The sequence below is a fragment of the Larus michahellis genome, chromosome 9 (assembly GCF_964199755.1).
Source record: "Larus michahellis chromosome 9, bLarMic1.1, whole genome shotgun sequence".
NCBI classification, from domain to species: Eukaryota; Metazoa; Chordata; class Aves; order Charadriiformes; family Laridae; genus Larus; species Larus michahellis.
Genome location: NC_133904.1, coordinates 49,366,916 through 49,388,190, shown reverse-complemented (window position 1 = coordinate 49,388,190; position 21,275 = coordinate 49,366,916). Strand labels below are relative to the sequence as shown.

The 21,275-nt window shown below is 47.3% G+C and overlaps 1 protein-coding gene across 24 annotated transcripts in view; it reads left to right on the top strand.

Annotated features, from left to right (window-relative positions):
* The window catches only part of ARHGEF9 (Cdc42 guanine nucleotide exchange factor 9), a 230,224-nt gene that overhangs the window by 174,751 nt on the left and 34,198 nt on the right, over positions 1-21,275 (top strand). For all 24 annotated transcript variants that reach the window (XM_074600226.1, XM_074600231.1, XM_074600224.1 and 21 more), the window contains 4 exons: positions 1,013-1,192; positions 3,598-3,830; positions 8,384-8,513; positions 17,114-17,245. In XM_074600226.1, coding sequence (XP_074456327.1) covers positions 1,013-1,192; positions 3,598-3,830; positions 8,384-8,513; positions 17,114-17,245 — 675 coding nt within the window. The remainder of the gene's footprint in view (positions 1-1,012; positions 1,193-3,597; positions 3,831-8,383; positions 8,514-17,113; positions 17,246-21,275) is intronic.

Genomic DNA, 21,275 nt, shown 5'->3' with positions numbered 1-21,275 from the left:
TTGCCTGGGCAAGCCAAAACACCTGCCCAACCCACTGCATCGCCTTTGGGGCTCCTCGCCGTGGCACTCACAGGACAACAGCCTCCCGCTTCTGTCTCAGACTCAGGGAGGTGAACAATGGAGGGGATAAACCACGTTGCCTTCCAAGGCAGGGAACGCTTGAAGAGTATTTCCCTTCAGTGTTTCACTCGGTGCTGAAACAACAAGGCTGGTTACACCTTCCACATCCTCTTCCTAGACGGAGGGCATGCAACTACACATTAATAGAGTATTTCTCAGCATGATTATCAGCTTTCTTGTCCTGATTACCGTGGCTAAAGGGAGAAAGGAGAGCGAGCAGATGATCAAACAGCCCCTCGCGGCTTTCTCTGTCATGCCATGTACCACTGAAGAGTACAAGGAAGCAGCAACGTTTGTAGGAGCTACCCTGGGTATTGGGTATTGCGAGGCAGTGATTTTTGAAGGAACAGGCATACAATACTGTAACACACCTCTTTGGAGCTCTCAGCCACGTTTTGCAGTTCTCTGCAGCACAGGTAGGACAGAGCCCTTTCAGGCTGGGCTGGTTGAGATCTCTGGGGAACCTTGCCTTTGCAAAGGTGATTCATGCAAAATGCTGAAGGACATTGAGGCAGAACCCACACTGTCCCCCCAACGTGCTGTACACACGCTGTCTCCAGCATCTCCTGCCGCAGGCTGTGGAGCCCTGTGCGTACTGGGTCTGGTGTGGCCTGAGCAAGAGTAGTGCTGTGGGTCCGCACTGGGAACAACGGTTGCGAGCGAGATGATGTCTATCAAAAGAGGTCTTGTAGCCTTTCAAGGCATGTTTTGCATATTGCGTGCTTACTCATAGACAGGAGTTGATGGAGACCGTCATGTCATAACAAGTAGATTTTGTTTTCGGAGCCGTTTTCTGATTTAGTTTTTACTTGCTCCTTCCTCAAGGAAAATCTGGGAGCAGTCTCAGTGTGTTTGAGTTATTTTATGGATTGGTCTGTTTTACTCCTTATAGGGTTACTTAAAGCAGTGCCGGAAGAGGAGGGATATGTTCAGTGATGAACAGCTACGGATCATCTTTGGTAACATTGAAGATATCTACAGATTTCAAATGGGTTTTGTCCGGGACTTGGAGAAACAGTACAACAACGAGGATCCCCATCTCAGTGAAATTGGACCATGTTTCCTTGAACACGTAAGTTCATTTGGCATTTTTGTTTGGGAGTTTTGGGGTTAGTTTTTTTCTGGGGGAATGGGAGGGGAATAGCAGAGTATGTCAGGAGGCAGGAACCACTCAGAGTAACTTGCGTGCAGCAGTACCGTTCCAGTTACATATCACAGAATATATTCCGTGGCCTTCCGTTTGCTTCAGGAGCTATAGGTACAGGGAGAATTCAAAGCGAAGCATATAGTTGGATAACTCCCCCAGTGCACTTGAATCCCAACACCTTTTCACATCTACCCTTACTTACGTTATGTAGTTACGATGTCCCCCACCTACTCCCCACCTTATTTTGCTCTTCAGAATATGACTTAAACCTACCCACAGGCTATCCTAATCAGGTCACGGGTGACCAGAAGGCTGGAAGAGGTAAGAGAGTCCAGAGAAGTGAAAAGAGGCCTTAGTTGTGTGTTACACAAAAAAGGTAGAGGAGAGCAAATGCCCGAGCTGTTCACTGTGCTACGGAGATGCAATTGCAAGGGATGAAAAACCCCCACAGCTCCAGTTGCCTTCCCCTGCGGAGCTGTTGGGCCGGGTGGGGAGGTGCCAGCTCGCGCTTCTTGCTGCCCAGGTGGCAGCAGGGCAGCAGATACGCGCTCACGCTAAGTGCATGCTGAAAAGGACATTTTAGCTGACGATACAGTTCTGGAGGCTTTTGCCCAGCCCATCGTACAGTTACATAAGCCACACGCTACAGGAGCTGATAAATTGCCCAGTGTCGTAAATATGTCAGGAAACGTCAAGAAAATTATAGCCCTGCAGTTGTAGGCTTTCCTTTAGGGAGAATGAGGTGCTCCGACCCGGGATGCAGATCCTGTGCCGTGTTACCTCGTTACTTACTGTCAGGGCTGAGCTGGCAACAGTTCGCTTCTTATTAGAGGAATTTCTGATGGACATTCATGAAGCTTCAGCGCGGCGTCCCTAAAAAGATTCACAGCATCTCTGAAACATCATTGGTCTTCTAATGGAAAAGCAGGTTTCTTCTGGAGGAGGTGCATGATGGCATTAACATTGCTCGTTTTTACCAGAGCCTGCAATCTCTGCTGCTTGCTTCCAAAGCAGCATCATAGTCCATCTCTGTGCTAAAAAGATGTAAGAAATCTTGGTGAGAATCAGTAGCTAAAACTTCATGTCCCGGGGCTGTGCTGTCAATTCATTTATAGTGACAATAGTAAGAATTACTAGTGTTATTTGGAGAAATATCTGTCACTTTTCTGTCATCAGATAGAGGCTGAAAGCTGGCTAATAAACTCCTGATAAATTATCCCCGTTTAGCCATTTGGGGAAACGGAGGGATGAGGACATTGAGATCCTGTTATGTGGATCTGCCAAAGCATCTTGTTCCTCATCTGCTTCGGGAAGAGGGAGGTGTCAGTGCTTGGCTCTTGGTCAGCTGTGGGGATGGGAAAGAATCCGGGCTCCCCTTTTCCCAGAAAGGCAGGTTATTTCGGCCCTTATGGGACTGAGAAATAAGAGTTTCTGGTCAAGTGTATTTTTTTTTAAAAAATATCTGTTCCTTTCTGTAGTTTGTAAGGCATTGGCCACAGCCTGATGTATCGTCTCAGGCTGTTGACCTACAACACCTGTGCTTATATCGGGGCTGTCTCAACTGCAGTCTTAATATGTGGTATTGGACAGTCAGTTTGTGTCTGTCTCTCCCTTCCCGTGTAATTTTTCTTTGAGCTTTTGGCTGCCTTGTCCGTGTGGCCCAAATGAGTCAAGCCTGAGTTAAGGGTGACGAACTGCCATGGCCCCATCTGTGATCAGTCAAGGCAGAAAAAGGAGATTCCAATGAAATTAACAAAAAAGACTCGTTAGACCAGTGCAAAGGGTGGGTGGGCACATGCGTGAGTGGGGTTTTTCTCTTCGTTTGGTGTGTTCTGGCTCTCTGGTCCCGGTGAAGTCACACACTGGATGGTGCCTTGGGTTCCCTGTTGGTAAAGGGAATTTCAAATACACCCAGCTCCTAAACGCTTGCCAGGTGCTTCATGATCTTTCAGGGAAAGAGCTGTAGAAGTAACAAGGTTGTCTTCTTGTATTGCCAAAGGCCAAAACTCTGCTTGGTTCTAGCTTTACCTTTGATAAAGAAAACCCCATTGCACAATTTGAATGCCCACAGCGCTGCGCAGGGGTTCACTTCAACACACCCTGGACCTGCAGGTCCCTCTCTGCCTCCCTTTTCCCCCGAGTGACCATGCAGCACCTCCTCCAAGCAGGAAAAGTACTCCAGGATGGGTCCTTTCTCCTCCTGCTTGGGGTAGCCTTTCTTCTTCAGTTGTAATGTGTTCTCGTTGGCAAGCCGGGTGGTTGACTGCTGGCAGCACTTGTCTGATGTGTGCTCCCCTCTGTGTGCACCCCGTTTCTCCTGCCTCTCGTAGCAAGATGGCTTCTGGATCTATTCGGAGTACTGTAACAATCATTTGGATGCGTGCATGGAGCTTTCCAAGCTGATGAAAGATAGCAGGTACCAGCATTTCTTCGAAGCGTGTCGTCTGTTGCAGCAGATGATTGATATTGCCATAGATGGTTTCCTTCTGACGCCAGTGCAGAAGATCTGCAAATACCCCCTGCAGCTCGCAGAGCTACTGAAGTACACCGCGCAGGATCACAGGTACGTCGCTCCCTTGTTCCGTGGAGGGGTTTCGCTCACTGCTTCTTTACACGGCCTCTGCACACACCCAGAGCTTGGGGGTTTTTTTTCCATCCAGCTCTTCTCTTCATGACATCTTGTATAAATCGAAGCGGGGCAAAGGTTCAGCAGATAGTTAGAAAAGCTTCTCAAAGCACTGATTCTCAATGGAGCCAAACTCATCTCTGCTATAATCAGACACGTGAACTAATTACCCTTGGATGTACTTTCTGATGCTACCGGTTACACTAGAAAAATCACCTAATTAGCATTCGGTGGTCAGGAAGGCTCATTCTTTTATCCTGAAGACGACCTCAGCACGTAGGAAGCAGAGGGCCAGGATCCGCAACTCAAACCTGAATATGCTCAGATTTGGGGAGAACTGGGAACCTGCTCTGCTTTTCAGCCTGATATTCCATCTCTGATTTTGCCATTGGGTTTAGGTTCAGAGGAGCCCCCAGCAGTGTGATTACTTCCCAGTATCTCCAGGATCTCTTTTGCTGCTGCTGAGGGCAATCAGCCTGACCCATGACCTAATGTAAATCAAGAATAGTAGCTATGATATCGCGTGTGATATACTGCTATAAAAACAGAGTGAAAGAAGAGTCAGGCCCCCTAAGAGTAGATTTTCTCCTGCCTTGACAATTTTCTTCATTTTCCAAAACCCATTTAAATGGAAGTGCTTCAGAGAACAAAAAAAAGCCCACAGATGTTTCAGAAAGTTCTGCAAGTGTTTGGGTTTTTTTGTTTTTCCCCAAACCCAGCCCTAAAAGTGCAGAGAGACACGACATGAGCAAAGAGATGCATTGATTTGCTGTGACCTGATTCACGAGTTTGATTCATACTCGCAGAATGCCCAGTTCAAAATCACCAATTTGGACGTGCATTTGGCTCCAGAACCAATTTCTGGTTTTCCCTTCGTAACGAGACCACATCAAGCTTGGAGTGGACTCATGGGAACATCAGGGCACCAGAAACCAGCTCTAGGATCCCAAATGTTGTGGCTTTTTTTCCTGACCAGCCGTGTGATGTCCCCACAGTACTTAGAGCGTGAATTGAGATGCGGCTTTACAATGGGAAGACATTGGAAGCCTCGGAGAGAAGAGGTCTGTGTTTAAAATGACCTTCTCTGAGTTATTTGGTAGCAATACCAAAGGGGATGTGGACAGTGTGATTACACAAGGGTTGAATTATTTTGGGAGCACGTTCCTTTTTCCTTTGGGATGTTTTAAAATCAACATGTTGTTAAGTAACCAGATATAGTTGTATTCTGAGGAGACTTGGACCTTTCCTGTGGTTAAGCGACAATTAGTTGGTTCAGACTGAGATCTCTTTTGTACTGGATTGTGTCAGTGATAGGACGCAGCCGTGGACGCTTCATTTCTCTTGTCTCTTCATTTTTCTGAGAAGGGAAAGCAGGATTCTATTTGCTCGCCTTGCGTTGGTGAAGAGTAAGCCCCCTGAAGCTGTAACACTGCGTATACAAAACTCTCGCCTGCGCAGAGAGCCAGCAAAAGGCCTGGGCCTTATCTCAGCCCTGGTGCGTGGGGTAATTCTGTTGGTGTGGGCGTACCCTGGGGAGTTTATTGGCTCATGGAGGAATGGCGTTACAACGCAGAAATGAGGTGGGTTACGCCAGCCTGCCCTGTGGTCTGCCTCCTCCGATTCAAGCGTTCAGAGAGCCTGGGAGGGACTGATGCTGCAGGCAGCCCAGCGCGCCTCCCAGCCAAGCTTAATGCCACAAATGGGGAAGGTGAGGCACAGAGAGCGCGTCTCACTCACCGCCGGGTGATTCTGCGTTGGGGCTGCGCAGAAAACCCCGGCTGCCCTGGTTGCCTGCTCGAAATACAAATCTTTTCTGCTCCTATAATTCTGGCTTTGGGATGGGGGCTGAGATGAGCAAAGCCTGAGAATGTAAAGCAAATAATCTTTGGGGGACGTCATGTTGTGACAATATCCGACACAGGGAAAAGCCAGATCCCTGCAGGCTGGGGTCCCGTCAGGGTCCACTGTGAATGAGAGAAACCGAGAACCAACTGGGGAGCTTCAGCCGGGGCCATTGACCAGGCGACGAGTTGTCGTCCTGCACTTGCAGTTTGACAGTGCTCGCAATTAGATTGCGAGTCGGAAAGAGAAGCTAGAAAATTATACAGTGGACTAATACTCCCAATGAAATCAGGCTCATCATTGGCTGGGTTAGGAGTCTCTTAGGCATTCTGATTAGAATTTAATATGTAGAAAATACTGTTTAAATCAATTGAACCATTTACAGAGTAAGGCAAAATTCAGAAAGGACTGGGAGTCCCAATGAAAGTAAATACGTTAGCTTCATCTAACAGTGGCACATTAAATTTTTTTTTTTCCCCTCTTCAGTAATACCGTACTTGTAGAGCTATGGATCGATCTGCCCTGTGCCAGGTCAGGACCACAGAGCTGAAACCAGAAACCTGACCGCTCTCCCCCAAGTTAGCATGTGATATTCGGCAAGAGTCTCGACTTGCATTATGATTGAGCACTGGAAAGGGGTCATTGCAGCCCAAATATAATTGACAAACAATTTATTTACCTTAATTTCATAGTTGATGCTATCCTATTATTATTTCACCAGCCAAATGCTTTGCTTCTATTATTTTTTTCTTCTAAGTTTTTGCCAGCTCTGCCACAGACATGGGCTAGGAGCCCAAAAAGTTCAGTCATGACTCTTTCTTCGTTACTGCCTGAAAGAAAAATGTGCATGGGGTTTTCTCTTCAAACAGAACATTGGAATTAGTAAATTAGCATTACCAAGATAAAACCCAGCTTGATTGGCACCGGCCCACTCCGCATGGAGGCAGGCATGGGGGTGTTTTCAGAGCCTGGCTCCCTTCAATTGCTTATTGTTTGGAGACTGGTTCATTTGAATTTTTCACAAAGCCACATCTGTTCACCTCTTAAAGATTTACTCCAGCTTAATATGAATTAAATATATGAAGGTCCTAAGCGCAGCTTGCTGGTGTCCTGAGCGTTCCTGCTGCAGAACTGGGCTGGAGTTAAAGTGTGTGAACATGTCGGGTGAGAAAGAGGAGACTCTGCCAACGGGTGGGCTGACATCACCCTCCCTTCTTTGATGAGCATAATTGCTAGGAGATCATTAGCGACGGTTTCTAAACCCTACACCTCTCCCTAGCTCTACAGAGCCTTTCTGGCCATAGTGACTTACTATTTCCCTACAAGACCTCATGGACGTTTTGAAGACTAACGTCTCTCTGGCATGGCTCAGTTTCTCCCTTACACAACCAGGCGCTCACTTCATACAGATGGCCCCACAAAGGAAGGCACAAGAAGTTCTTCACTCTGTGTCATGATGGATCTGTTAGCCAGCCTGCCCTCAATTCTCCTTTACTTTGTTGGAGGACCAGTCCTCATGTTCTGGAATTTGCAGGATTATTTTTTTTAACCTCAGCTAGAATTTTGATGTAAGAATTGAATAAAAATTGAAAACCCATTTCAAGATCTCATGCAAGAAAGGATGGCAAAATAGCAAATAATGTTCTGTTGTATATCATATTGTGATTGTTTCTTAATATTTATGCTGCTTGGATCACACGGGGAAATGGATCTAATTCACAGCAGTCACCCCTATTTTACCTGTCACCAGTGCAATTCTTAGCAATAATCAATAAAGCCATTCCCCCTGCAGCTGCCCAAGATCGCAGTTTTTCTCATTAGTCAGCAATCAATATCAGCCCTTAAGTTAATAATATATTATGGTGGCATTATGGCAGCTGGCCTTGTCTGTCTTTCCGATTGAAATGAACATTAAGGTTCCTTGGAATGGGAAAGAAGGCACAGGGCGGAAATCAATAGCATTGATTTCAGCATCACTTTTTGAAAAGACTGATCATCATCTTTGCTGGCCCTGGCGGGAGGCTATTTTCACTCTTTGTTATTACACTCCCAGGCCCGTCCAGGAAAAAAAAAAGAAAAAGAAAATTGCTTTGATTTGCTCACCTGAAGTCTGCAGTGAGGGTGAATGCCATGGGATAAATGCTCTGTGGCACTCCTGGAGTCACCTGATGGCTTGGATGGTGCTCAGGGCTTGTGTTTAATCGAAAATTAAATCTTCTAATAGTCATTTTAAAGATGAAAAAATCCAGGCTCAAAGACACAGGCTATAAAATTGTTCAGGCTTTCTTTTAGGATGCTCTTTAGCTGAGCACCCTAAGACTTTAAAGAACAATATTCACAACTGTCGTACGTTGGTTGGCGGAGGCCTGACCGTACTGGGTGCACTGATGCAGACCAGCTGAGGCGCTGGCTGGCCTCCCTGGCTCATACACACGCAATTCCACTTTCAAGCAAGCTGTTCTTTTGCGGTGATCCAGAAAGATGTTGCTGATGGAAAAAACACAGTATCGTAGTAATGACTGACACAATCCTACCTGCTTTTCTTTGTAAAAGGATGGTGAGATTCTGCTTCTGCTAATGATAGACTCCTGTGTGTTTCCCCTGCGCATCAGGCTTCATTTCATGGACTTCTCTCTTGTGTTCGACAGTGACTACAGGTATGTGGCTGCTGCTCTTGCCGTCATGAGGAACGTGACTCTACAGATCAACGAGCGGAAGCGGAGGTTGGAGAACATTGACAAGATAGCTCAGTGGCAGGCCTCCGTTCTCGACTGGGAGGTACAGTAAACGTTCAGCCCGGATTTAGGTGCTATAAAGCTGGAAAATGTAAATTCCATGCAGTTACAGAATTATCCAAGACCATATAGTTCATTTCACACAACCTAGTCTTGGGATTAAGCTCGGGCCAGAGTAGATATATTTACAGACTTCAGAGATGGTACTTAAGAAGTGAAATGTTAATGGCACTCTGAGGAAAATCTAGGGTCCAATTCCAATTTCATCAATAGAAATCTGGAGTAACTTTTGCGATTGCAATGCTATCGTCCTGGGAATAAGTGAGATTTGGACCAAACTGTGCATTCTGGCTCTGTGCTTTTCTTTGGGAAGCAGTAGGGAATGAAGTACCAAAAAGCCCTAGAAATTGTGACAGGTTAAGAAAATGGAGAAAGCTCTTCTGGTGGTTGCTTTATGATTCGAAGCCAAAACATTAAGCTGAAGTCAGAGGTGCTATTTGTGCATTTGAAATGAGTACCCACTTACAGATTTCTGAACCAACCCCGTGTGTAGTGATCGTACAGTTAAGGAGCTGAGAAAACACAGGCAAGGCAGAGTCAGCAGAGGGATTCCTCACTAGCCTTCAGTCTCCTACGTTTTTGCCTTGTGTTGAAAAAAAAAAAAGCCATACTAAAATTATGTTCTTTTCTTTTTGTCTCCGATTTTTTTTAAAATCGTTGTATGACTGTAATCTGTAAATAGGGTTTTTGAAGCAGACTGAGGACAAATGTTTTTGTAAATCCCTCTCTATGTTGTCATCGATCCAGGTGTTTAGCAAGCAGATAGTTAGAGTGATGGATCAGCCTTTCTTCTTCCTCACGGTCATGAACATCTGGAATAACTCCACTTTCAAGTCAATAGGATCATACTATGTAAATTAGTATAGGGGAAAGATGCATTAATCCTTTAATTTTTTATTTTTTTTTTTTCTGGAAAAGATCTAGGAAGGCTGGGAGGAGAGGGAGAGAAATACAGGAGCCTCACCTTCTTATTGTGTGTCCTCCTTGATTGAATTAGTTTCATTGCTATAATGAAGGTTGGGTTCAAGTGTGGATCTCTCGATAAAACATATAAATGCAGCAATCACAGCTAGTTCTTAAATTATGACTGGCTGTGAGAGCAGAGAATGCTGATGATTTTCTTGATTGTTTTATTGTTGTTTACTGCGAAGAAACCTCTCTCTCACTGACACGCAGGCTCATTTTCAGAATTAGGAAACTGCTCTCAAGGAGGCACAGGCCCATCAGATAGATCTGCAGCCTTCAGAATATTCCATGTGATGAGCTAATGGGTGTCGTTTGTAAGAAATGCCGAGACCCTCATTGTAAATAAATCTAGATTAAGGGCAAATCAATTCCAAGTCAGTGAATATTCATGTGCGAGTGGAAAGCCAAGGTGACCTCCACATAGGATCTATGGAATAGCAGTTTCTTTTTCTCTTCCATTAGCTCAGTTGATAATTCATTTTTATTTAGCCATATCCTTGATAATTCATTCCTGCTTAGCTTTAGCCATATCCTTTATAATTCATTCCTGCTTAGCAGTACCCATTCTTTATCTCCATCCTATCCTCAGGAACTTGCCAAGTCGTTCTTCCAGGCTTTTTTCAACTGTTCCAAATTTTAAGCACAATATTGCAGCAACATCCTTCAGCTTCTCATAATATAGCAAAACCTGCTCTTGCTACTGCTCAGAGATCCAGTCGGAATACAGCTACTGCCTCCGTTCAAAGGAAAATACCCTTCTCGCCATTTGTATTCTATATTTTGGATCAAGAAGTCATAGAGTTGTGATGAGGACAGTAAAGGATGAGAGCTAGATCCAGCACAGGCGTTCACTGCTTGATTCTTTCCTCTGAAGTAACTTCTGAACCATCAGATCCAGTCCCCACTTCACAGATGTCCATGTAGTGGCCAGAAGGATGCCCAAACCCCCATAGTACTCAGAAGTTAACTATAGTATAACGCAGGAAGAGAGCAAGAGCAGGAGGAATCAAAAGCAGTGCCAGATGCTTAGATCTGCACAGATACTCTCTTTAGGCATTGCGAACCCAAGCCGATGACCTCCAAAATCCCCACTCAGCTGATGTCTATCTATAGGACATGTCTCCCAGGACACAGGCCACCAGGGGCTGATTTCTTACCCAGCCTGAAGGGGTTCGAGCTCTCATCTTCTATGCGTAGGTAGTTACGGAGTAGAAGAGGTCTTTCCTGTTACGTCTCTCTAGCCTTTTCCACTCTGTGGGGAACATGCGTGTATTATCAGGGTCAGAGAGTAGAAGACCACGACTCTCAGTTCATCTTCAGTGGAGAACACTGCTGAGAGAGAGCGACCTGCTCTCAGCTTTGTGCTTCTACAAATGCTTGTCCAGTTTATGTTGAGCGCTCACTGAAACCCACAGCGCTACTCTCCCATCTTTCGGTGGCCCTCTTCCTGCTGTAATTAGAGTCTGTACCCAAAAGCGCTCCCTTTCTGTCCCTCTGTGTGTCACGGTGGCTTCCTGGTCTCTCCGGCTGGCACGGCAATGCAGACGAGCGACAGCAGCATGGACCCGGGGTGTGCAGCACAGTCTTCCTTCAGACGATCTGAAAAAAACACTGAGAAAGCAGAAATTAGAGGAAAAAAAAAATTACCAGTTCAGGGTTTTCTTCCACCAGAAATCCAGCCAGGGCACGTGATGGAGATAATCCCTGATTCCCCCTGTGTGTTGCCCTTGGTGAATTACTTCAGCAGGAACCAAGGCTAAATGTTTAAGCACGTTGAAATATTTCGTTTGGAGAAATACCAGGTTTTCCTCAGCATCTCTAGACTAACGATGTTGACTCTCTGATTTGAAATTGCATTTTCATTTCTAAATTTACCCGTGTGTTGCAATGAAGTGTTGGAAAAAGGTTTTTCTAAAGAAGAAAAAATCCAAACTAAACAAGAAATATTTAGTGAGTGAATATTTGAAATGTTCTTGTATTCTATGATTCTGTGATTCTATACAAAGTATGCGTACACCTTTTCTTGCAAGGAGAGGGTGTTGTTGGGAATGTATACGTATTGCTGATCCTAAACAAATAGAAAAAGCAGGGGGCACATCCCAGCTAATTTAAGCAGAAGGGATTTTACTGAATCCCATGGAGTTGTGCCTGTGTGTTTCAGGAATCGTTTTTATCCTTCCAGATTTTCCGCAGGGCCCCGTGAAGGTGAATTTCAGGGTCGGTGTTGGAAAAATGTGAATGTCCTTGAGTTAACCAAGGCCAGATATTTATTTTTTTTTCCCCCAGAAGTCACGTAAGCAGGGTCTGACGGTTTCAGTTGCGAGTGGGACCAAGAAAGGGTGGCCTGGCTCTAGTGGCAGCAGATAAGCGCGCTGTGGCAGCCAGGGCGGGGAGTCTTAAGGAATTATTGGCAGCTTTGGCAGCTTTATACAAGTAATGACTGAGCAGAATCTTAAGGGAAGATTCTGATCTCACCGACTGCTGTAAATTAGAAATAATCCCAATCACTTTGAAATGCGGTCCTGTATAATTTGTAGGAATGTGGTCTTGACCAAAAAGCCTGGGCTGGACTGTTGCCACGTATGACTCACTTCTTTATTTTGTAACCTGAATTTCCAATATATAAACAGACCCAGAGAGGTGCTGCCCCTGCCTACACCGAATTCTCTAGTGCCTTTTGTCCTTTCAGTTGTTAATGTCGCAGAATGTAGGGCTTCCACCGCCTCCTGCCGAGGCCTTTCAATGTCTGAGAGCTCTCCTTGTTATGAAGTGTTTCCTGATGTTCAACCTCTATTTCCCTTCTCAGCGTCATCCCCTCGCTTGTAGTTAAATACCCTCAGATCAAAACAGTGACATTTAAAGGCAGGCAGGCAGAACCAGCACGCAAAGTTAGCTGGAGCGGGTTCAGAACAGCCTGCGAAGTCTCCTCTGGATCAGACTTCAGACGGGGCAGGCAGAGCCCATCCTGGGCAGCCTTTACGTGCTCAGCCCCATCTCGTGCTCCTGCCCTCTGAGAGTCACAGACTCAAAGGTTTTGGTGGGTAATAGCTAGATACATATACACACACACGACAGTACTACAAAGAGATGATTTCCACAAAGCCCATCATCGTTTCTAAGCCCTTGCAAGCGGCAGTTTGGGCAGTGCTGTGTTTACAGGCACACAAATGAGGAGGTGGGAGTGAAGGAGCGGGGTCCGTCCCTGCCATCCTCTCTCTGTCTGCTCCTGGGCAGCCGTCGCTGGATGGCCATCCGAGGAGCATGTTCTCCTCTCTCCTGCCCTCCCGAGATCTCCCTCAAGCCCACGGAGACGTGCTGGTGTGGTGCTGCGCTGCTGGCCCGCTCCGGCCCTGCTCCTGGGCAGGGTTTGCAAGTTGACCATTTGCTTGGGCACGACTGTGGTGCGACCGCACCCTCGCTGAGCGCCCGTTGCAGGTGATGTGGAGAGGGAAAACAGATCTGCGCTTTGGCAGACCTCAGAGTCGCTCCAGTCTATGCCATTTCATCCAGTGCTCAAACCACGTCAAAACAAAACGAAGCAGCGATCCCTGCAGCGTTTCAGGCTCCCTCTCCGGCCCTCGTGGGAGCTGCCAGCAATGCTTTCCTCCCTTTCAGCCCAGGTTTTTCTCCGAGGAGGGAGGCGATGTGGCCTCCATTCCCTGTGAGGGCATCTATGGAGGTCCCCAAGCCAGTGGCAGGATGTTTGGCACAGGAGAGAGCCTTGCTCATCAGCCTGGATTAGTTGTAACTGGCTATTTAAACAGATTATTTTGGTTAATGTAGATTTCTAGACATTTCTACCAGATTCCCATGGGTTGTCACTTTGGCAGGTTTTGAGAGTATTAAATTTACATGAAGGGAAAAATATGTATAATCGAGAAATATAATGAGCACTGTCCTTTTAAATTTCTTCCCATTCTTGTTATTTACGGGTCCTTTAAATCAAGACTTGGTGCCCTTAATTATGTAATACATAATAGTTGGCCTCAACCTAATATTACGTTACTGAATCCAAGAATGACATGAAAAAAAAGATGTGTGCAACCAACGTACTGTTTCCAAAGTGAGGACAGCCTGATGAGAAATCCTCCTGGGAAAAAAATTGCATCAGGGACTGAAACAGATTCTTCTTTTTTTTTCTTTCCCCAGCAACAGAAGGTATCGAAAAATGAGCCTGATGAAAAGGACAACATTTCTCTTGCTTTCCTTTTTCTGATCTTTCTGTAGCCCAGAGAGCTAATCAGCCTGTCAATCTCTAATTAAAGAACAGCAGTGTCAGGCAGAAGAGAGCCCTGCTTGCTGAATGTTAACGAGAAAAGGGGATTTTGTGCCCAGCAGTGACAGCAAAGAGCCGTGTCGGGAGGTGGGCTCGGGCGCAGGGGAGCGGGTCGGGTGGGCTGAGGAGCGTTTCTGAGCCTAGGGCAGCGTCTGCTCAGGAATGGCTCATGGGAAGGAGGAGCGGGGCAGACGGGGAGGTGTAACGTGCTGCAGCTCGCAGCGCCATGCCCTTCCTTCTTACCTTGCTGCTCCCAACAGCATTTGCTGCTATTGACACTAGTAAAAACCCTTTGGTTCCTCCCACTTTCTCAGTACAGAAAGTGGTGGTCACCTATAGCACAACTGGGGAGCTGATGATCGACATCTTTCCGCAGCAGCAGCAGAAGAGCTGACCCTCTGCTGCAACACTCGGGATTAGCCCTAGGACTTCATATGTCATTCTAGCGCTGGCAAGCTCGAGGGAGCATGAAGCACACGTCCAAGCTAGATCTGGGTGACCTTCTGCTCCCATTACTGCACACTAAGTAGTTGGACTCTGCCTGCGACTGCATGAAGAAAAGAGGAGGCAGCTTGCTTTTGGCTGCCCTTTGTATGCAACAGGATGCACAGTGCGAACCCCTGACGCAGGCTGCGGAGGGCTGAGGTGTTTTATTATAGGCTTATAGGGTAACTCAAGTTGGAAGAGACCTCAGGAGGTCATCTGGTCTTCTCTTGGCCATTTTGCTGCTGTGCTCTGCTGAAGTCAGTAGGACATCTGCCAGTTCAGGGTAACCGAAAGTTCATCCTCTTCCTTTTTTAACAGTATTTCTCTTAACTTACAGAAGGGTATAGACAATCCAGCCTCTCTAGGAGTTGCTTGGGGAAACATGGAAAATAAGATTTTTTTTCTCAGTTTTGTGTAGGATTGGAGGGATCCAGGCATAGGACTGGCTTTAGAGAAGGACGGGGAGAGGCACTGCAGAGAGCAATGTCAGGACCAAGCACCACGGCGTGCTGGGGTGGTGGTGTTAGCAGTGGAGCAGAAAAGCAAACGCTCCCTCCTTCCCCGCCACTCTCCAACTGACCCCGTGAGCCCCCCCGGTAGGGACACTGCCCTAGCAGGAGGCACTTCATGCTCTTCAAAGAGGTGGTCCAACTGTGTCGGGACAAAAAACTGCCTTTCAAGGTCGATTGCATCAGCTCCAGGAGGCTGTAGCGGCACAGCCCCGCTGGTGTGGTGCTAGGGCCCCCGAGGGCTTGAGGAACAGGCAGGGCCATGGAGATGCTGCTCTTGGGGGCTGAGGGCTGGCCAGCCCTGTGCTAGTCCGAGACTATTTGCAACATATATTTCCCGATTTGCTAATCCAGCAGTGGAAACCATCTATTTCTGGCCTATAGACTGTACGTATAAATTGTTTTCCCAACATAAAAAATGCAGTACAAATCCTATCATTTCAGATGTGAATTTTTTTGTTTTACATTGCTTGCAGGGACTACACAGTTTGCATTCGGCTAATCAAGTAGAAGTGTTTACCGAGTCTTCTGTGTGTCCTCAGGCTTGAGATGCTACCACAGGAGTAAAAGACAAAACTGGCTATCTATTTTTAGCAGCTCGCCTCTTCTAGGCTCGCCCCCTCTCCTAAAAGCTCCCATCCATAGGCTTGTATGAACCTTCTTCGTATAAGCTCATGTTTAGCCAGGAAAGCCCCCAGTTTCTGGAGCTGGTGTGTTTTTCTTCAGAGGCTTCTTGTTCAAGAGCTTGTGTATGCCTGAGCTGTCGCAGCAGCACACGGGTCCCCGGATTCTGGCCAGGAGGTGCCACAGCTGAAATGGGACGCCGACACCACACTCTTGAGATATTGCGTGATACATGGCCCATCCCTTCTGAGAACGACCCTCTGTATTCCAAGGGAGTCATCCCTAATTAGGCCTTCAGATCCCACAGCCACCCAAGTGAGATAGAGAGGTGGATAAATACCTCGCTAAGGCGATTTGAAAGGCCGTGCTGCAGCATGATGATGCAGCGACTTAATGAAGTTGCTGTTGTCACAGGGCCCAGGGACTCAGGCACTTGCTTCCAATCAATGCTGAGAGGTTAATTACACATTTACCTGAACAGCAGTCTGAAATCCTCACCAAGAAATTAGGAGTGGGGATGAGTCTTGGTTGCTTTGGCACCTACAAGTGTGAGCAGTACCAGAAAAGCGTCTCTATCTAGGTGCCCCCCGTAGCTGGCTGAACCTTTACAAGCTGTTTATTGAGATTTTGGGATGGTCTTGTCCCAGAAATTGGTTCTAGTTTGGCATCAAAGCCAGAACTGCACTAGTTTCAAAGCCAAAAAGAAAAAAAAAAAAGCTTTTCTCTCACTTACTCCTGAATCCTGCTCCTTACCTTTTAGCTGAGGGCATCCTGATCCCTTCTGTGGTGTCTCGGGGTGAGAGACACTGAGATGCCCACAGGGCAGGTGGTGGTGAATTCACCCATTCTTAATAAATAGATTTTAATTAACTTTTTAAAAAGTCCAGCTCATCCCAATTAGTGGAGGGTGACTGCATTTGTTCTCTCGGAGAGTGGGAGAGCGAGTACTGTGTTTTCAAGACCATCTGCTCATGAATCCTTAAAAAAAAAACGGAGAGGAAAACAAGCGTTAGCTGGAGGCAGAGAAAGGGTGAGGGTGTTCTGGCAGCCAGCCGGGGAGGCCCTGCCAGCCTCGGGGGGGGGTTGTGGGGGGAGGCTGCTGGAGGGTCCGGGGTGGTCCTGACAGTTTTTTGGAGATAGGGAGCTCTAATGAGCTACGGGAGAAGGGATTGTAATTGCCTGAATGAGTGGGAAGAGAGGCAACAATCTGGAGGGATGAGTTTTGGCAGCCTCCGGGGTGGGGGAGTTGATAGCCAGTGTAGATAACTCTGGTGGCTGGCCGGAGATTTCGGGAGGAGATGTGCTGTAGGATGCTATTTTAAAGGGAGGGGGTGCCAGGGAACTTGTTACCCTGAATACAAAGTGGCTCTGTTGTGGGCAGGAGGAAGAGGCTTCACTCTCAGGATGCCACCAGCACCTGCAGCAAGATCCAGGGTCTGGGGGTACCTGGAGAGGGGGGAGCAGGGACAATGTCTGGAGCAGCAATGTGAACCATGATGACCGTGCTTGGAGTGTCCACGCTTACTTTAGTTATTTCCCTTCCTTCAGAACTATCCCCTATCTGCAGTTTCTGGTCTGAAGTCAGGTGGGGTGGCTTTGAGAGCTGCAGAAGGGCCAAGATCTTATTTAATTATTGCTCCTCCCCATCCTGCAAAGCGAAATGTATCCTGTGCCCTGGCTGGGAGCAGCGGTTCACTCGGCCTCATTCTCTGTGCCCTCTAGGGAGACGATATCTTGGACCGCAGCTCAGAGTTGATCTACACGGGAGAGATGTCCTGGATTTACCAGCCTTATGGACGGAACCAGCAGCGTGTTTTCTTTCTCTTTGATCACCAGATGGTTCTCTGCAAGAAGGTAAGGACATCCAGGGAGAAAGCAGCACGGCTGAGGACATGCTGCAGACAGGCTTTCCAGTCCAAAGTGGGTTTTAGGGCAAGGTGGCTGTTTGCTACACGTGCAGAAGAGGATGTGGATAGCACTGAGGAAGGGCAATCCACAGGCTAGAAATACTGAATTACAGGATGGTGAGTATACCGTGATAGAGGGATTTTTACGCTCGTAGCAAACCCAGCCTCCACTTGTTCGTTTCACGCCTTTTTCGCATGTGCCCTTTGTTTGGCTCGTTGCCTCCCTTCTACTTTTGGGTTTTGGCTGCAGCATATGATCTGGGATTAGATAGCCCTAGAATTTCTATATGAACTATGAAGCCTGGCACTTGGGCAGACAACTCCATTACTGCATTAAAATGACAATCATTGCCTCTCCAAGAATATCAGGCAGCAGCCTGGTCCCTAGCAGGGTATATCTGCTGTCACTTGGTGAAATGCATTATTTTAAGCTTCGTCCTCCTGTAGGTGCTGTGCTGGATTTTATAGGGCAGATCTCTGCCATGAAACCCGTTCTGAAGGTAGAGAAAGGCAGTGGAGAATACCGATGCTGATGTGTTGTAGTATTAATGGCAGCAGGTGAACTGTGTTTCGGAGCAGCTGTGCTGAGCAGCAGCAGCATCGCTGTGTTCCTGTAGTCCCGCTAAGGTGATCCTTGCTCATTAGCGTCACAACTGTTCGAAGTGAAGTGACAGAGCTCACGAGTCCTGGCTGCCTCTGTCTTCTGACAGACCGGAATTCGTTGACGTTTTCACTGCAGCTATGCAGGTAACTGGGCAGAGGGAGTCCCCTGGCCCGACCTCAAGTGGGAGCGAGGGTGAGCTGCAGACGTCTCCGGCCAAACACACCAGGGCTGTGTCCCTGTCACATCTCATATGCTAAGGAAGGGTTGAGCGAGACCCGCACCGGGTGGCAGCCCTCTGAGGAGTGCCCTGCTGCCGCAGGAAGCAGCGTGGGTGGGAGCGTGGGTGGCTCCTGACTCACCGTGGCATCACTGCCCGCTGCCGCGGGACACGGAGCTGCGGCCTGTACAGTTCAGTGGGTGGCACTTTCTTCTCCTGAGTCATGGTTGACTGAAATTTTGCCTTCTGGAATGTGTGTGCTTATTTTTCCCCTCCTCGTTGCTGTGCCTTTTTACTTCTTTCCTGGCTCTGTAAAAAAAAAAAAAAAAAGAATAACCACAGAGCAACAATAACAAAGTCACGTGTTCAGAGAACTGTCAAAATGAGTCTGGAAGTACGCAGCTGGGTTTAATTTTTACTCTTGACCTCCTACACTTTGATTGTGACCCTGAATTTCTGATTCATCAGGCACCATTCAGTCTGGCTTGCACTGGATCTGATCCAGAGAGGTATCGAGCGTTCCCTTAACTCCTGGAAAAATCAGAGCTGGGTTTTCCGTGGTCATCAGTATGAGCGGAGAGCGTTCAGCAATTCACAGCAGGCTGCTGGGGCTCAAAAGGTTGTATCAGTATGCAGAGAGTGTTAGTGTGACACTGTCTTTTTCCCTTATGTATTCAAAAGGCATTTTGGGGGGGTGTGTGTGGCAGTGCCACAAAAGGGATGCCTTCCCGGGAAAACGCCCCACAGATTTTAGCCATCTCGGAGACAGGATGGTGGTCTGGGTCCTCCTGGCAGAGAGACTGGCTCCATGTCAGGATCCGACAGGCTCTTCTGCCACTAGCCGAGGTCTTGTGGGACAGTGTCCCCACTCACCTTTAAGGTGACAGGGTGGTAACTCATCTGGTGAGTCCGATGTCATGGTTCATATCATACCTCATTGTAGGTTCTCCTCCTGCATCTCTTTCTCCAGCATCAAACTGCAGTTGTTCTTCAGAGTGCTGGGGTAGAGGGGAGGTGGGGTTATGGCTGGACTCTGCTGTCTTGGTAATGTTTTCCTTGAACATTGTTAAGAAAGATTGTCTGAGTATGGAATTCAGAGGAATGTTAGCTTCCGTTTTGGGATCACGCATCCTATATAAAATAAATCTGAATGATTTATAGCCTGTGTTGTCTTGACCATCGTGTCAGGCTTTGCTGTTACAGATGCCAACAGGCAACCATCTAGCAGGATAACCTCTGCTTCAGAGCCAGAGCGCTGTATCCCAGGGCTTCCTTCGTGAAGCACCGTTTCTATCAAGGTGTGGGAAGCTTGGGCCAGCCTTCTTTGCCCTGTGCTTTAGGTAGGCAAAATATGACCCACACATCCCCCAGCGCAGGGAGAAGGCAGCACGTCTGTGGGGGTGCTGGTGCTCCAGCTCTGTCTGGCCAGGGCAGGGCAGAGCACCATGTCCTGGGGTCATCTGCAGCACAGCCTGGTGCCAGGCACGGGAATTCAAGTGCTTGAGAGTGGCGTGAACTTGCAATATGCTTTCATGTCCCACTTGAGCAAACCCCCAGGGAGCTGGAGTTGTCTGAGGCCAGAAGGGAAAGTTTGAGATGTCCAGAAGGTCTCAGAGTTCAGACTGGTCCAGGGCTGCCAGCTCCTCTGCCTTGTGTCCAGGGAGAACTAAGTTCTTTAGAGGTTGCCAAAGCAGCAGATGGAACAGCACCCCTCTTATTCCAGATACAGGCAAGGAGAAGAGCCATGGACAATCTGACCTACGTTGTTTTGCATGAGGTTAGTTTAGTCAATGAGCCTGATCCAGATTTTCAGCTTTGGTACCACTTACGATAGCACATCTCAGTGAATCTTCCTCGTCAGAAAATCTTCTGCATAGGTGGGTTTTGTTCAGATGTAATAAATTAGTAGGTATGGTACATCCCTAATCATGATACAGTCTATTTGAGAATAACTTTACTTTTGAATTATAATGGTTGAATTTTACCTCTTTATTGGTCAAAAGTGATTTTTAATAGAAATAAGGAACTAAAACTCATTCCTTATTTAAGTATGTCACAGATACTTTAGTTTGATGAAAGCATGCTAGACATCCTGAGAGGCTCTAGAAAACAAGCACATATTTCAAACAAGATCTCCCACTCCTCCAGATCTTCACTGCAGTTATCTGCATGTCATCCTCACCTTCGTTACCTCTTCTCTCCGTGGTAGATGTTTGCAGCTGCAACAGCTCCGTGCTCTTGAATCCTCGAGCATATGGATTCTGTGGTTTGACAGATACCGATACACGAGTTTCTGATGGAACAGATAGAGTTCGATATCGTAAGCTCTGTGACAGTTGTGGCTGTTGGTATTCTCTGTCATTCCCTTTGAACTCCATTGTCTGCAAAACTTGTTCCACAGTGGGCTCACGTTACAAAGACTGTCAGATTCCTGCTCACTGGCTCGTGCAGCGCAAGATGAAATAATTTCTATGTGGCAAAACTGGCTGGAATCCGCTTTACCCCGGTAGGCTAAGGTGAGGTCTTAGTGGCGCTTGCTGGTACCGGTAGATGCATGTTAGGTCCAGGAAGACGGTACATGAATTCCTGCAATATCTGGAAAAGTGCTGGTGAAAGCCAGATTTTCTTTTGCTGCAAGAACGTCAGCAGCATTCTGCTCCCAGCCAGCCGATGGGCTGGATTCATGCGTTCCGAGAGAGCACACTGCTGCATGCACGCCGCAGCCCTTGTTTGTGTCTCTCTTAGAAGCTGCTGGTGCTTTGGGCAGGCTCTGTGGCTGCTGAGCCCAGGCAGAGTGTTAAAACAGTCTGTCTGTAGCCAAGGTAACCACTCATTTAGTACCCGTTGTTTAAGGTGAGCACTGTGTGCAAAGTAACGTTCCCTCACCCCTGCGTAAGTTTAGATTTCTTCTTAGCGGTTTTGCTCTCAGCTGGTAAACAGTGAAGACTGCTCCAGCTCAACTGCTCCGTGTCCTTTGCCTGGCTCTACAGACAAGGCAGAGTCCATACTCTCAAAAACCGTCTTTGTTTCTACCATTTATCTGTTGGATCAGGTTTGGTCCATCAGCTTTACAGGCAGGGGGCCTGGGAAGGTTTTAGCAGGGCTCCTGTTGTGTGCTACCAAGAATTACCATGGTTCTTTTTCCTGCTGATCTGG